This window comes from Saccopteryx bilineata, chromosome 3 (genome assembly GCF_036850765.1).
Source record: "Saccopteryx bilineata isolate mSacBil1 chromosome 3, mSacBil1_pri_phased_curated, whole genome shotgun sequence".
Classification (NCBI taxonomy): Eukaryota; Metazoa; Chordata; class Mammalia; order Chiroptera; family Emballonuridae; genus Saccopteryx; species Saccopteryx bilineata.
In genome coordinates, this window is record NC_089492.1 from 286,043,728 (window position 1) to 286,059,797 (window position 16,070).

General features: G+C 57.1%; 1 protein-coding gene across 9 annotated transcripts in view; it reads left to right on the forward strand.

Moving 5' to 3' along the window:
* The window catches only part of CASZ1 (castor zinc finger 1), a 150,580-nt gene that overhangs the window by 79,775 nt on the left and 54,735 nt on the right, over positions 1-16,070 (forward strand). For 5 of the 9 annotated variants that reach the window (XM_066270456.1, XM_066270457.1, XM_066270458.1 and 2 more), the window contains exons 3-4: positions 2,491-2,543; positions 14,477-14,515. In XM_066270456.1, the coding sequence (XP_066126553.1) occupies positions 14,500-14,515 (16 nt within the window). In that variant the 5' untranslated portion in view covers positions 2,491-2,543; positions 14,477-14,499. Of the gene's footprint in view, positions 1-2,490; positions 2,544-8,881; positions 8,995-13,909; positions 14,046-14,476; positions 14,516-16,070 lie in introns of those variants that run through there. The other 4 variants (XM_066270454.1, XM_066270462.1, XM_066270455.1 and 1 more) reach the window with 2 other exon arrangements.

Below are 16,070 nucleotides of genomic sequence, written 5' to 3' on the forward strand. Positions count from 1 at the left end.
GATGGATGGATGGGTGGGTGGACAACTGGCAGAGAATGGATATGTTGTTTCTGATTCCTGAGCATGTTCCTTCTCTTTCTTAGCCAGTGAGGATGTGCTTAACTTCAGCCTTTTTAAGTGTTGAGTCTCTGGCAATCCTGTGCGTTTTCCTGCTCTGTACCTGTCTCCTGGCCTTACAGAATCCTTCCTTAACCACAGCGTCTTTCTGATGCTTTGCCCAGTCCTGGGTGTGTGCTGTCACTCACTCACACAGGCCGCCACCAGACAGCAGGAACAGTGAGAGGCAGAGAGAGAGAGACAGGAGAAGATGCCCAGGCAAGAATCCAGAGATGAAGTTGAACTTCTCAGGTCCCCACTGGGGTTCTAGAACCCACCCAGTGTCCCAGATCCCACCCGGATGGACGGATACAACCTTTCTGCTCCTCCCATCAGCCAGGCCACCTGCCCGGCACAGGGGGGCGGGGGCGGGGGTCAGGTGAGGGATGGAACCCCAGTTGTTCAACTCGTCCTGGTCTGCACGCACAGAAACATCTATCTCCGCCCCTCCCTGTCCCTCCTCCACCCCGACCGACTCCTGGAAAGTTTCCTCTCCGATTGTTCTGTGTGATCAGATCTGCAAGTTGCTCTCTAAGCTTCTTGTCACATTTTGACTTAATGAAGTGCAACTGCTGGGGGATTTGGGTTCAGCGCTCCGGTCCCCCGCGCTCCCTTGTTGTCAGAAAACAGGGTTGGTTGGGGACGGCAACACTGCGCTGCAAGTCGTTATCATTCTGGTCAGTCTGTTTAACACAAAATTAAACAAAGAACTAATTAGTGCCTCATGAATTAATAAATGCACAGTTGCCGGGGAGAATGGGAGGGGAGAAAAAGGTGGAAGAAGGGAGATACTGGAGTTGTGGAGTTGGGGGGCTTTGGGGGTTCAAGGGAGGCTGGCCCGAGCGCCCGGAGAGATCTCAGGCGGGCAAGTCTGGGACGGACAGGACAGCGCGGCCGCCTGCGGGGTCCCTGGGCCGGCTGGTGGGGTGTGCGCTCTGACAGCCAGGCCTGCCCGGCCCTGCTCAGGGGAGCCCAGGGGCTCCAGCCATGGCCCCATGGCCCCGCCCTGTGGGGTCCCCACTTCCTCCAGCTCTCCTCTCCTACTTCCTCCTTTATCCACTCTTCTGACCTCTGCCCCCTTCCACCTTGGCGTGCCCCCCCTTCTCTCTGCTGCCCCCTATCTAGGTCAGCCCAGTTCTCTGCAGACCCCCCAGCTTCTCACCATCTGGGTTAGATGGGCGGGTGTCAGAGGCCCAAGGGGCCACCCTCCCCTTCTGCTTGATGCCCACCAGGGCCCTGTGTCTAGCTAGCACAGAGGGCTCTTCCTGCTGTGCACCCTCTGCCCAGGCAGCTCGGCAAAGGCAGCAAAAGCTGGCAGAGGGACCCGTTCCTCCTTAGGAGAACGTGTCAAGTACAATTAATATTATCTGTCTAAAGATGGCCTGAGAAGGGCGGGCGGTCAGCAGGGTTGGGTGGCATTCCGGGAGCCCTGTACAAGGTCACCTCACCTCTCTCAATCCCCCAATCTGATTTGGGGATTACACAGCCTAAGGAAATTGGTGTTATTCCTCTTGCATCATTGATAAGCCACAAAGGAGGGATTGGGGAGGAAAAAACACAATAAAGAGAAAACGCTTTCTTAATGTGGGTCGAGTTCGGAGGCCAGGGGCTGGGGCTGGGATTGGCAGGACCTGGCACAGGCCAGAGCAGGGAGTCCCAGGTCAGCAGGCAGAGGCTCCTTGGGTTTTCTATTCACATAGGGAGTCTGTCCCATTTGACCCTGGCTCCCAAACTCACTCCAAGGAGGAGGGCCCGAGTCTGGCGGGCTGGGCCGAGTACGTAGTGAGTTGAGCAAAGACCGACAGTGTTGCGCCGTTGACCCTCTCCTGTGGGCCGCATGGTGGGTTGCTGTGACTCATGGATAGGACTCCAGGGTGGAAGGTGCTATCAGCAGCCTGTTCCTGGGAGTTTAGGCTTCTCAGGTGCCGTGGCCCCTGGCTCACTCTGGACCCTCTAGGTCACCCACTTGGCTGTAGTGAACAGCTTAGCACCTGTCACCTTTATTTTCAGGGGCTGGGGGAAGAGAGTAAAGGAGTGGATGCTGCTGGATTCTGTCATTGTCCCCAGGCCCTGACACTCGGCTTGTAGCTCACAGGAGCACCTCCACCCACACACTCCCACCTCTGCCTCTGGTCTCTGGTCAGGGTTCCCCGAGGACCGTATTTCCACCGCGATCAGCCCCTGCCGCGTCCTGAACTTTTTCAAATTTTGGTTGGCATGTACTTAAATGGGACAAAATCGGTGCCCGCTCAATGCATCTGAATTCTCGACTCCCTTGGCCAGCCCTAGAGCACCAGCCCCGAGGCCCAGAGGTGGCGGGAGCCCTTGGGCCTCCAGCAGAGCGGCAGGCGGCCACTTCGCGAGGCTAACGGGTTCCTCTCTCTCCCTCCTCAGGATGAAGTGACGCCCCCTGCTGCAAAGGAGGAGCCTGTAGGACCCCCTACGAGGTAAGGCCTGAGCCCCTTGCCCAGTCCTGTGTCCTCTCCCCACTGGGGAGCTCTGGCCTATGAAGTGGCCCCCTGGGCTGGGGCTGGTCATGCCAAGCGTCCAGGAAGGGTTGGGACGATGAAGACCGAGAACTGGAGCTGTACTGCCCACTTGAACGTGGTGGGAAAGGCGGCCTCAGTAGGAATGTCTCACCTTGGCTGCTAAACTGGAAGTGGGCTGGGGACACCTGGATTGCAGACTTTGGGCACGGAATATGTTCAAGGCAGCTTGGGGCCACGGGGCGTCTGTCGTGCCAGGGCTCGCCCGCCCGGTGGTACCAGGCACAGCTCAATCTGCCTGCCGTGGGGCCAGCTGCCGGCTCTCTCTGGAAGCTCTGCTTGTACCTCGCGCGTGGGGAGCCTCGCTGTCTGTGGAGGCTGCCGGCCCCCAGAGGCCTCCTCCTTCCTCCACGAGAGGCTGGCAGGGAGGAGGCCCAGGCCCTGAGCCCGGAGAGGTTGCTGTCTTGCCCCTTCGCCAGGCCCAGGGCTCCCCAGGCATGGCTGGGCCTTCACAGACTGCCTCAGACCCCGAGTGGCTCCAGGAACCTCGGGGGCCACTGGGCCTAGGCCCCAGGCAGTGCCATGTCAGAGGTGACCGGTGGAACGCCAGTGTTATGTAAATAGCGGGGCCTGCCCGGCAGGCGAGCTGGCTGGCTGCAGCCATCCATCATCCCTGCTCCGCGGGGCGGGGGACAGACAAGGCACCGTGCGCCTGGCTCCAAACCTGTTTGTTTTCCCTTTGTCTCCCGCGTTTGGGCCGGCTGCGACCAGCTCCGGGTTTTGTCCTGCTGGCCCCCTCCCCCCCCCCCCCAGGACGGGGGAAGGGAAGCGATTGGAGAGGCTCCCACCGCGGCATCCCTTTCGGACTTCAAAGGCTCCCCAAGCATTGTCTGTGCCGGCGGGCAGTGGCCCTGCAAACGTGATCAGAGGCGGCCAGTGTAGGGCAGGCCCGGCCCGCGCCCTGCACTCTCGCTGGGGCCCGTGGATTCCTCCCTTTGCCACCAGCACCACCCTGGTTACAGCTCTGCTCCCCAGGCTTCTCCCCTCGCCTTCCTCTCCCCTGGCGTCCCTGCTGGCCAGCCCAGCCCAGCCCACTGCTCCACTCCGTCCTCCTCTCTTACTTTGCCACGGCCTCACACCTCTCTCGTGGCATCGAGGTGCCTAGAATGTTGGGAGCTTGCAAGGCTCTTCCCCAGGATACCATCCCAGAGAATCCGCAGCATAGTGAAAGGCTCATGGGATGATGGGAGCTGGGGCGAATGGACGGGGTCCTGGACATCTCTTTTTCCATGCCGGCACTTGCTCTTGTCCCCTTCCTTTTCTCCGTCCCCTCCTGGTAATGACAACCTGGCTTTCTCCTGAGGCTTCTGCCCGTCCCCTCCCTCTACTTCTTGGTAAGGTCCAGACTGGATACTTCTGTCCTCCAGACAGTGGGGCAGAGCCTGGCATCCCTGGTCCTCAAAGTCAGCCCTAAGTGTTTCCATTCTCTGGAGCAAGACTTGGCAAAATATATATAGCCCTCAGGCCAAATGTGGTCCACTGGCTGCTTTTGTGAATAAAGTTTTATTGGCACACAGCCACGCCCACTCGTTTTCTGTATTGGCTGCTTTCACTCGACAATGGCAGAGTCAGTAGCTACAACCGAGGATGTTTGCCTGCAAAGCCTAAAATATTTACCATCTGGCCCTTAACAGAAAAAGCTTGCTGGCTCCTGCCTTCTGCTCCCTCCCTCCCTCTCTCTTTGTAAGTGGTAATATACAAAACATGAAATTTAACATTGTAACAATGTTTAAGTGTACAGTTCCCTGGCATTGAGAACTTTCACAATGTTGTGCAGCCATCATTCTGCCCTGTGCTCTTGGTTCTCTCTTTCGTGGGGTTGCTTCGAGGGGCCGGGCAGCTGTCTGAGAGCCCTGTCCTGAGGTTGTAGGCTGCTTGCAGCCCTAATCGATGGGGGCCACCCTCTTTCTTTCTCTTTCTCTCTCTTTCTCCTCTGTGGGGCCTCATCCTCTGCCCAGTCCCACCCACCGAGGAGTCCTCGCTTGTCCTCTCCTCAACAGCCACTGTTTCTTCAGAGCTCCTGCTCCCAGCACCCCCTGTAGCCGTTAGCAAATTCTCAGATCCTCCAAGTCCTCTTCTGAAAGGTGAACAGAGTATCTACTTTGCAGAGTTATTGAGACAAATAAGTGAGTTAGTGTAGCTGACAGTGTCTAGCCTGGGGCCTTCTCAAGCCTTCCCTCCTCCTCTCCATGGAGGTCCCCACCCCTGTCCCCAGACCTTCCAGTCTGACATCTTGGAGAAGGTGAAGCCCCTAACTCCTGCTAGGAGTGGGCGGGGATCTCAGGTCCGCCTGGGTCCTCCACGGCTGCTGCCAGGGCCTGGGACGCTGCCTAACCTCTCTGGGCACCAGTTTCTCCGTCTGTAAAAGGAGTCCTGACTCTCTCTCTCTCTCTCTCTCTCTCTGTCACAGGCGCTCGGGGCTGAGGGCTGGGGGGAGCCGTGCAGGTTGTGTTCGGGTGCTGCTGCTCCCAGAGGGAAGCAGGAGGCTGCTTGGTGGGCCCTTGCTCTGCTCAGGGGCGGAGACCAAGGCTGCTCTGACACATCGCTGGTGCTGTGAGCTCATGTGGGAGCCAGCCCCACCCCCCCAAGGCAAGGCCAGCAGGGAGAGAGGATGTGGGGGGAGAGAATGAAGCTGTGTGCGGTCAGAGGTCTGAGACGGGAGCTGTGTCCTGGCACAGGCCACTGGCCGCCCTCTCCTGGCGCTTCCGCTGCTGCCTCCCTTGCTCCCCTCTTTTCATGGGTTCCTGGCCTTCTTACACCCCTCTCTCCCCTCCAGCCTTCTCTGTGCATCCCACTGGTTTCTCTTCCTCCTCGCCTTCCCTCCACCCATACTGCTACAGCCCAACTCCATGGCGCTCTCTCTCCCTCTTTCTCCCTCTCTCTCTTTCTCTCTCTCTCTCCTTTTCATCTACTCCGAAGGCTTTACTTTACTTCCTTGTCACCCTAATTGATTGCATTAACCTTTCAGCGTATTGGATTTCCTCGGCATCGTGCAGAGAGCCCTGTGCAATATGCTTATAATCTGAGCCATAATGGACAGTTTGCAGTCAACAAACCCCTTCTCCCATCTCTGCCATCGGTCCTGTTGACATCTTTCTTGCCCAGGCCATCGAGGCCACTTCCCTCATGGCCTGGCCAGCAGGGGCGGGGCAGCCGGATGAGGCCGGAAGGAAGCAGAGATACAGCTTGATCCCTCCGTGGATTTCCCTGCCTCTCCCCTCCTGGCTCTGCCCCTGCCCCCGCCCTGCACCCGGCCTCTGCTTTATCCAAGCTCCCCAGCCCAGGTCCTCGCCAGGACTGTGGTCTTCGTGAGTCCTCTCAGCTCGGCACTCTGCTTCTTCTGGGACTCTGCCTGATGAGTGGCTGATGGCCCCAGCTTGCATTTGGGGTATAAGAGTCCCCTGGCTCCACCCACCAAATGGTCCTCAGAACAAACTGTAGCTCCCTCCCTCACCTGGGAGGCTTTGGGGAAAAGAGGGTGGTCATCAGGAGGTGGAGAGTGGCTAGGAAGAGGAGGAGTCTGAGCTCTCTGGTTTGCCTGGCCCCTGAGCCAACTGGACGTCTTTGTGGACCTTCTGGAAGCTGGACCCACTCCTGGGAAAGGGTGTGGAAGCACAGGGGAGTCAGAAAGAAGGGGACCTGCTAAAGCCAAAGGGAGAGAGACCAAGATCCTGCTGGGGGCGGCTATGGGCGCAGGGCAGCGGCAGCCTTCCCCAGCGGGCAAGGGCGCAGGCCCTCGGACGCCCAGTCCGGGCCCTGTCTCCTGCTCTGGTCATGGGATTGTGATTTGGGTGCTTGGTGGCAGATGTCTCAGAGTCTCTGTTTCCCATCTGATTTGGGAGGAGCTCTGAACAGACCCACCTACCGTCATCAAGGTGGGAGAGGTGTGGCACTGTGACAGGGCAGCAGTCTGCAGAGAATCCTCTGCAGGGCAGACGGTCCAGCCTGGCAGGACCCTGGCAGGGGGAGGCGGGAAAGGATGAGAGCTGGCTTCTCTGCTTGGTAAGAATGAGCTCCCTCTGGTCAGTTCCCTGAGGGCCACTTGCTCATCTAGCAGAAGGCGAAGGAGCCAGTCCATGCCAGCTGCCGGGTCCTGGGAGCTCAGCGAGTCCTGGCCCGTAGGTCCTGGCTGAGGCTGCCGGCCCTCAGACGAGCAGCTCTGTCTGCCGAGTCTTCATTCACAAAAGGCCGGATGTCGGGTTGAATACATTAGTGTCAGGCCCAAGGAGCAGGACGGAAGGTCCCCTAGCCCCGGTACTTCCGCTCTCCCGCACTGGTCTCTCTCCCCGCACTCTGCCCGTCATCTTCTCCATCTGACCACCGCCCCGCGCCCCGCCATCACTCCATCACTCTGCAGGGTAAGCTTTGGCAAGAGGAGGCCGGGGAGGTCCTTCCCATCGTCTCCCAGGGATCTGGGGGGTGGGCAGAGGGCACAGCAGGGAGAAGACAAGCAGCGAATTAAAGTTTGGTGATTGTCAGTATCAGGAGAAGCTAAATAACCCTGTAACTAGTATGAAGGTGAATTCACGGTCTGCTGCACACGGAAAATATGAGTGCTCTGTGAGATGGAGAGAGTGAACGTCAGTCCGCCTGCCACAGTGGGCAGCCTCCTCTCCCGGGACCCGGGCCGGGAGGCAGGAGGAAGGCATACACTCTCCTATCCCTGCCAGGGAGCAGCCACCCAGGAGCCCCGAACAAGTATAAGGGCAGCTCAGCTGCTTGACAGCCTGCTGGCTGGGCACCAGGGGCCCAGGTAGACGTTTGTAAGCACCCAGCAGTATACTTTCATGGACACCAGCCCAGGCCCTAGGCCAACCCATCCGCCCAGACCAACATGAGTCACTAATCAATAATCCTCATTGAGTGCTTACCCTGTGCCAGGCTCTGTACGACAAGTCGACGCAGTAAGCGCTGTTGTTATTCCCCCTTTGGTCCCTACTTATTTTTTAATAACCGCTTTTATTGAGATATAATTTACATGCAAATGTACAATTCACAAAGTTGTGCAACCATCACCACTATCTTACTTGAGAATGTTCCCATCACCCAGAGATTAGCAGTCACTCCCCATTCCCCTCGACCCCCGGCCTTAGGCAGTAGTCACCAATTATTATTCCTTCCGATACTGAGAATGTGGAGGCTCAGAGAGGATCCTGGACTTGATTAAGGTTGCACAGCCAGTGAGTGACAGAGCTGGGATTTGAACCTAGGGAGTGGGTCTCCAGAGCCACCGCTCTGTGCGGGACTGCCCAATGTCCCAGCTGCCCCCCGCCCTCCCCCCACACGCCCTGCAATGCACATGCCATGACACAGGTTTGCAATAGCATGGGCTCAGGCGTGTATGAGCACCATCCGAACACGTAGGCCCAGGTGGCAACACGCACCTCTCTTCCCAGGCACACTTGTGATTCCATACAGACAGAAAAACCTCACACCCCTCAGAAGGACAGCCAGCTTCCCTCCCCTTGAACCTCCTCTTCCCCGGCCAAGCGGCAGGCAGGGAGGGTCGGCACAGAAACCAGCGGAGGCAGCAGGGCAGCTGAAGTGGCCAGGGAGACCTGGTAGTTTCAGAATTTTAAAATGAGAAATCTCTATATCTCCCGTAGCCGATAATTGTGACTGGAATAAAATGCCAACACAACATTCCAGAGCAGGTCCCTGCCCAGGCTGGGGCCACAGGCTGTGGGCCGTGCCCACAGGGGCAACGCGGCTAGCTCGGTTCCCTGAATCATACGCTCTCCGTCTCTCCTTCCATCTTTCACTCCCTCCTTCGCTGCTGTCCTGTTCCTTCTCACCCTCTCCTTCCCACCTACCTGCCTCTTTCTTCACACCCTCCTCTTCCCACCCCAAATCGTTTCTTTCTTCCCCCAAAGCTTTTGAGCACACTCTCTAGCACTTGCAAAATTTGGGAATTAATGTGAAACTTACTGCCTCTGATAAGAGATAAATACAAAGGCGAGAGACAAAGGGAAAGGTAGACAGGAGAGAATGAGTGTCTGTTGGATTTGGTTTGGGGTTTTTTCCTCCTTCTTCTCTCTCCCTCCAAAGCGGAGGATCCGGCCGGGCCAGTTTGGATATTTATTAAGAAAAAGCCAAAGATAATTAACTTTTTTGTTTTTGTTTTGTTTGCGGGTGCCTCCCCTTGCTGGCACTCCTGACTGCCTGGCAAATTAAACCTGCTCCCTGGGTGCTGGGCTGCCGCAACTCGACTGCTGGCTGCCTCGAAACCGCCGGACCCAGCCGCTGCCCACCCAGCCGCCCACTTGGGGTTTCAGCCCTGGGGTCACTGTATGCCACCACTGATGCTTCCTCCCCAGGCTCTTCTGACTGGTAGAGCAGCCTTTAGAGCAGGGTAAGTGGTCTGGGTGGGGGAGGGGTGAGAGAGGAGGGGCTCCCGTCGGGGGTTGTGGCCAGCACTTCCCTAAAGCTAGATGGGGTGAAAGCATGCGCTCTCCCGTGGGGCAGGGATAGGCCTTCTGGTCAGTTCAGGGCTGTTGGCTCCCCAGAAGGAATGAGCTAGAAGTATAGGGAGAGGCCAGATCTGGACCATGTCAATCTTTAGCTCTTTTCCTAGGAGGGTGGGACACTTCTTCTAGGACCCATGACCCTTGGGAATGCTCTGGAGAAGCCTCAGGGCTGTGGAACTGTCCCCATGATATCTGTCTACCCTTGACACCAGGCTCCTTTCCGTCCTACCTCTGACCCAGCCTCGGGCCGTCTGGGGGCTGGCAGGGTGGTTAGAGAGCTGGTGCTTGGGTAAGAAGCTAGCTGCCTCTGGTCTGCTGCCCTAGAACCATGCAGAGCCCTGAGGCCAAGCTGTGACCTGAGCCTGAGCCCCATCCAAGGGCCAAGACGGTGGCAGTTACAGACTTCTCGGTCAGGGACAGAGTGGAGGGCTTCTCAGCAGTCAGGACGCCAGTAAGGGAGGCAGGTCCTCTCCAGAGGCCAGCCCAGCCCTAAGCTTCATGGGCTTGGCGTGGTCTGCTCCTCTGCTAAATTAATATGCCTCAGCCCCAGCCCCCGACAGGGCCCGGTCCTCTGCCCAGTAACCTCATCCCCAGCTGGGCAAGTAGGCAGTGATGTGCGGTCCCTCCAGGTGGGGCACCTGCTTTGGAGCTGAGCACAGAGAGGAGGGCATTTTTCAAGGATTTTGCTGGCCCTTTTCTTTTCTATGAAATATAAGGATGTGCAATTTTTTTGGTTTCAATTTAGCATTGGAGAATTTTATAATTTAGTAATTAAAATCTCTGATAGGCTTTAGAAATTGCAGCTAATTGAATTTAATGGGAAGATGATTTTCAATTTTATTTGATTACCGGGACCCCTGGCATCGGTATTTATGGGAAAAAAATGGGAAATGTGCTGTGTGGGCTAAGATGGCATAATTGAATTAGGGATAATCGGATTTCTCCGTCATGAATTTCACTATAATTTTCCTATAATTTTCCATTAGATATCTAGTTTACAAATATTCACAAAGAAATGAAGCTCTTTCGGAATGGAGATTGCTGGCTAACAGGATTACGGGGCCAAGCGTGCGGCTGTGCCAGCCCCGGGACCGCCATAATGCGATCCCTGTATCTATCTGCCTTACACTTAGCTCGAGCCCAGCCCCGGCCCCTCGCTCCGCCGCCCGCCCTGCCGCTCCTCTCTGCCCTTTGTTTCTTCTATCCCTGTTTACTCCCCGGCCCTGACACCCATGTTCCGTGGCTACCACCTCTCGTGCCCTGGCAGACTGCCCTGTCCCCGTGCCGTGGTGTCTGGGCTCTGCCTTCCGTCCCCACCATGTCCACAATTTGCTCACCCGCTCGCTTGCTCTCCCAAACACCCTCCCTCCATCATCCTGGGCAGTGCACTCACACACAAACACACGGACTCCCTCGCAGGTGCGAACATGCTTGTTCACATGCACACACAGTCCTTTTGGCGAAGGCTTCTGTGCCCTGGCCCAGTCGCCTTGGAGGGAACCAGTTTATTGGGATCCTGGGGTGGGGTGCAGGAACAAAAGGAGCTTTGTTCAAGTTTATGTGAAAGTTACAAATTCAAAATGAGAGCAGATAAAGCATGAGATACCTGGTGTGTAAACAGGCTGGTGAGTGAGAAGGCCCCAGGCTCGGGAGGGAGAGAGAATGAGTGGGCAAACTGGGGGTGCCAGGGGACTGGGAGCCAGCGATGGAAGCTTGCCTGGGGAGAGCAGAGCCCAGTTCCCCCTGCACTGTGTGAGGGGCCCAGGGCGGGGGGGGGACTGCTCGTCAGGTCTCCACTTTTTCTCTTGGGGGTAAAGTATGTAAGGAGGAGCTGGTGGCTCTGGGCCCAGGGCCTCGGGACTGGGAGAGATTTTGGCACCGGACTTTTGGTCCCCCAAGTCCCAGGCACAAACGTCTTCACTATGGCCTGGCCTCAGGGTCTAAGGAGGTGTTACCACATCAGGGTTCTCAAGTCAGAAGTGGGCCATAAAGGGCAGAGTTCTGGGCCTCTCCCCTTCATATGAGCACATGCCCAAAGAGAAGTAGAGACAGAGAAACCTGGGACCCCTTATCCTGTGGCTTCTGACTCAGTCCCAAAACCTCAAAGCCTCAGCCTTCTTCTTAGACCTTCTCAAGTCAAAACACACCAAGATGGCCTCATTTTCTGTGCCTCTCTCGCTGTTCTCCAGGAAAGGCCCTGGCCTTCAGACAGTACCTTTTAAACCTGTAGTAGCTGATGGTGGCAGCACGTTGGCAGAGGCTCTACGGGCAGCCCACACCTACCTCCACCACTGGCTGCACTTGGCAGGTCCCTCCAGCTGGCCCTGCCTGCTCGGCCTTCCTTCCAACTCTCTTAGCTCTGTCCCTTCAGCCATTCCTCTCCAGTTCTTGTGCACCAGAACCCTCAAAGTCATCGTACAGACAGTCCATTGGCCTTGCCTCAGAAACTGGAAGGCATGTCATTCCAGGCCCTGACCACCACCAGCAGAAGCTCAGAAGGACTTCAGAAGGATCCAGCAGGCCTTGTGGGTCACATATACAGGGAGCTCCCCATACATGCAGACTCCTTCAAATGCACCCAGAAATTGCCCTTCTTTTGCCCCTAGGTCTTCAGGCTTCCTTCTGCATTCCAGTCGCCCAGATGGGGAAACAGACACTCAGGATTGGAGTTTGGGATTGACCTTTGTTACAACCCAAAGTTGCAGACCTTGCTTTGGGAAGTCATGTGTAGGAACAGTCAAGAGGCATGTGTGGACCCCAGGAGTCCTGGACACAGAGACCCTGTCTGAGATCCTGCATGGGGAGCTCACGGTCCTCTCTGCTTGGCTGCCCTGTGTCAGCGGTTACACGATCCTCTTGGTAGCATGTGGCTTGGTTTGTTTAAGGAGCTCTGCTCCCTCATTCAGAGTGTTAGAACCAGGGGACACTCGGTAAAGCTTCTGGGCCTCCACCAACTGTTCCTACATAGGGATGGGGCAGGCCTGAAGGGTGGAGGGTTGTGTGACAACAACCGGGAATGCCAAGAAGTCATCAAGGAGGGCAATGAAGTAGGTGAGGGATGCTAACCTCCTTGTGAGGCCATTTGAAACGAAAGAGCAATCCAAGAAAAGAAAAATAAGGGAAAGTAGGAGAAAGAGTAGATTGTTAACTCCCTGACTTCTTTGCCCCAAGGCCTCCCTGGGCCCCTTGCTTTGCAAATTAGAAATATTGCAAAAATAGGCCAGTGCCATCTTGCTGAATGCTATCCAAAGACCAGAGAGAGCCGGGGTCCTGTTCTCTTCCCCTTACTGAAGGCACTGTGGCCTCCCCTGAAACAGGAGAGGGAAGGAAGACAGCAGGGTAGACGCAGAAGGGACAGAGGGAGAGCTGGTGACAGTGAGGTCCAGGCACTTCACTAGCACAACTGCCCACACGCCTGCTTGCGTCCCTGCCTCCTTCTTTGAGAGCCCCAGGCCCAATGAGTAACTTGGGTGACTAAAATTCAAAGAATCTCAACTTCTCTGGCTACAGCAGGGATTTGGGGGGCCATGGCAGAGACCCCACCAATGTACCCTCTCTGAGACAAAAAGAGGGGCAAAGAGTGGACAGAGGCACAGGTGGTAGGACGCTGGCTCCTTGGTTGAGGGGTGCCTGTGCCCTCGCTGCCAGGGCCCTTCTTGGGGCAGAGCGGCCGAGGCAACAGGACGGGAAGGAACCCAAGCGCTCTAAGAAGAGAGAAAAGCTTCTGCCCTGGCTGGGAGAGAGGGGAAGGAGGTGCTGGCCCCTGGAGTCCCAGCTGCAGAGCTGGGGGCTGAACTTCAGGCAGGGGGAGGAGAGAGGCCCAAGAAGAGGGCTGTGCAGTAGCCCGGTTCGGCCCGGATGCGGAGAGAGCCAGTGCCCATTTTAAAAGTAAAGCCCAACCGAAGCGGTGGAAGCCCGGGGGTCCCCGCACTCCTGGAATCTGGAGGGAGCCTGAGCAGTGTGCGGAGCCGCCCGAGGCTGGCCGATGCGCATGTTGGCCGCCACACCCAGTCCCACCGTCCCGGAGTCTTTGCTTCTTCCAACTACAAAAGCAGTACCACCAACGTGATGTTCGGGTCCGAGGGGGAAACCAGACCTCCGGCACCCCGAGTCCGCGGGGCGCGCGAAGAGGAGCACGAGGACGCGCGGCGCAGCAGCTGGACCCCGCGGCGCTCACACTGCTCCCGCCCGCGCGGAAAAGTTTGCGCGGCCGCGCGTGCCGCGAGCCGCGGGCCGCCCCGTGCCTGGGAGCGAGTCCGCGCGCCGCCTCCGTCGGGTCGCGCTCGCCGAGCCCGAGCGCAGAGGGGAGCGTGCGAGCGCGCGCCCGCTGGCGTCCGGCCTGAGTTGGCGCGGGGGCGCGAGCACTGTCCGCCGAGCCCCCTCCCGTGCACCCCCTCCCGCCGTGTCCCCGCCGAGTCCCGCCTCCCTCCTCCCGAAGTCTGAGGTCTGAAGAATCACTGAACCAATAAGGGTGGCCGCCAAGCCGGTGCGCGGAGGCTCCGCGCGCACCAGAGGGAGCCGGCGCGTGCGAGGCAGCGAGCGCAGGGCGCGGGCGCGCGGAAAGCGGGCGCGGGGCGGGCGAGCGCGAGCCCATTCACTCGGGCATCCCGGCAGGCGGGCGGGTGCGCGCGCGCGAGCGCGCGCGCGGGCTGAGCTATGCTCTTTCACCTGCCGGGGCGGCGCGGACCGGGCCCCGAAGAGGCGGTGCCGCGGCCTCCCTGCCAATCACCTCGGCGCCTGGCAGCGCCCCCGGCCGCTCCCGCCCGCCCGCTCCCTCCTGCCAAACTGTTACCCTGAGTGTTACCGTCAGGAGCAATGACATCAGGGCTTTAAAACAACTTGTTATTCGGGGAGTAATCAGTTGCAATTAGGCATTAATTAAGTATTATGAAAGTTGATTATTTAAGTGAATTCGGCTTTCGACTCTCCGACTATGGTGAGTACCCGAGTGGGGCGGGGGAGGGCCGGGGGCGCGCCGCGGGGCTCCGACCCCCGCGCGGGGCGGGGGCGGCGGGAGCCAGGCCGGGAGGGCGGGCGCGCCCCTCGGCTTCGCTGGCCGGCTGGACCCCCCGACCCGTGCCGCGTCTATAAATAGTTTCTCTTTTAGTTTAATAAACTCAAGAGCAGAGCGAAGCTGCTCTGCGTGTGCCATGCCGAAGCGTGAGAGCGAGAGGGGAGGGAGGGAAAGTTTCGCTCTCCCTCCGGGGGCCCCCTTCGCATTTTCCCCCCAGCCCCGGGGACTCGTCCGCCCCTCGATGGGGGGCGCGGCGAGCGGAGGGGAGCGAGGGGGTGTGGAGTGGGGAGAACTCCGAGAGACTAAACAGATTTTTTTTTTCTTCCCTCTTCTTTTTTCGGCGATCTTCGAAGAGTTTGGGACCAAAGAGAGGAGAATGGATCTTGGTACAGGTACCGGCCGGTGGGAACCAGGGGTGGCTCTTTCACTTTTCTTTCGGTTCTTTTACGGAAGTTATTATTTTTAGCCCAATGAGGTAGCAGCTGGGCTGGGGGCAGGGGGCGGGGGCTGGCCAGGACAGGGTCTAGTGTCGCCGCGCTTCTCGCCCTGGTTTCTAGATTGCGAGGCTTCGAATGATATTATTATTATTTGTTACTTGCTTAGTGACTATGACTAATTTGATGCTTGTCATTATGAAAGAACGAGGAGGGGAGGGAGCTGGGGGGGCACCCGGAGAGAGGATTTAGGGGTTTTTTGTGGGGGTTTTTGTTTTCCATGTTTTTTGAATGGCTCCGTGTATTTTCTGTGTTTTTTCCCCCCTGCAAAGATCTCTGTGTGTCTGGCTGTGGGGTGTGTGTTTTTATTTTTTTAGTGGGGGGTGGTTTAGTTTTTGAAAGCAGCGTCCTGTTGGGAAAGGTGGTTAGTCTGGTTTCGGGGCGACTGTCTCAAGGTAAAGGAATTTAATTTATTTGGGACAAGGCTGTGTCGGATGATCAAGCTGCTTATTATGGCTAATGAGTATTTTTCACCTGAGAATCCGTGGGATGAGGCGGCTGTTATCAGTTCAAAGTGTTGGGCCCAGGACTCTCTCCCATCCCCCCTTTTTAGCCCCCACCCCTGGGAGGGGTAGACCAAACAAACTACTAAATTTGGACATCTGGGTTTGGGGGGACCTAGTATCGCATCTAGGATAGGGTTCCGGATAGCATGGTGCTGGCCTGGGGCCGAGTTTATCCAGAGATTTGGGTGTTTTATTGGTTTTAATCTAGTATTATTTGATATTCCTCTTCTCTTCCATCTGGGATTCCAGCTGAAGTCCAGAGCAAAGTTTTATCATAGATGCTCAGGCTTTCCCTAGGCTCTCTGTATTGAAACCAGATTTTGACCAGGACCCTCAGATCCTAGGCTGACAAAAGCAGCTGACTTCTTTCTAAATGTTTTTGAAAGAAGTCAATGATAAACAGGCTGATAATTCATTGAGATTGATCTCTGAACCTTTTTGTTTCATATATAGAAGGATAAGTGGTATCGGTGGCTATTAGAGTTGTTTATAATGGGCCCAAGTTCATAGCATTGTCCCTTGGTACCCATGAGCTGACATTTGACCTTACTTAGGTCAAAGGGGATTGGGCAGAGGACAGGAGTGCAGCACTTGGGGGCCGGAGGGTAGGTGACCTGGTGGCTGACTTTGGGAAGGGGATATGTGCCGATGGCCCTGGGGGGGGGGGCGGTAGTATGTGTCCTTTACAGTGTTAAGACTATGTCTAGCCAGGTGTGATCTTGGTGTATCTGATGTGGAGGTCCTGAGGGACCTTTGTGCCCAGGAAGGGTGTGACACCCCCTGCTGGGCAAAGTGGTGAAGGTTTCTAAGGCCTCTGCTGCCACCCCTCCCTTCCCTCCACTCCCACAGAGAAGCAGCCCGCCCCCACCTCTAATCAGGTCTCTCATCACCTTCCTCTCAGGCCCCACCCCCTTTCTTCGGAAATGGGCCCCCACCCATCCCTATAA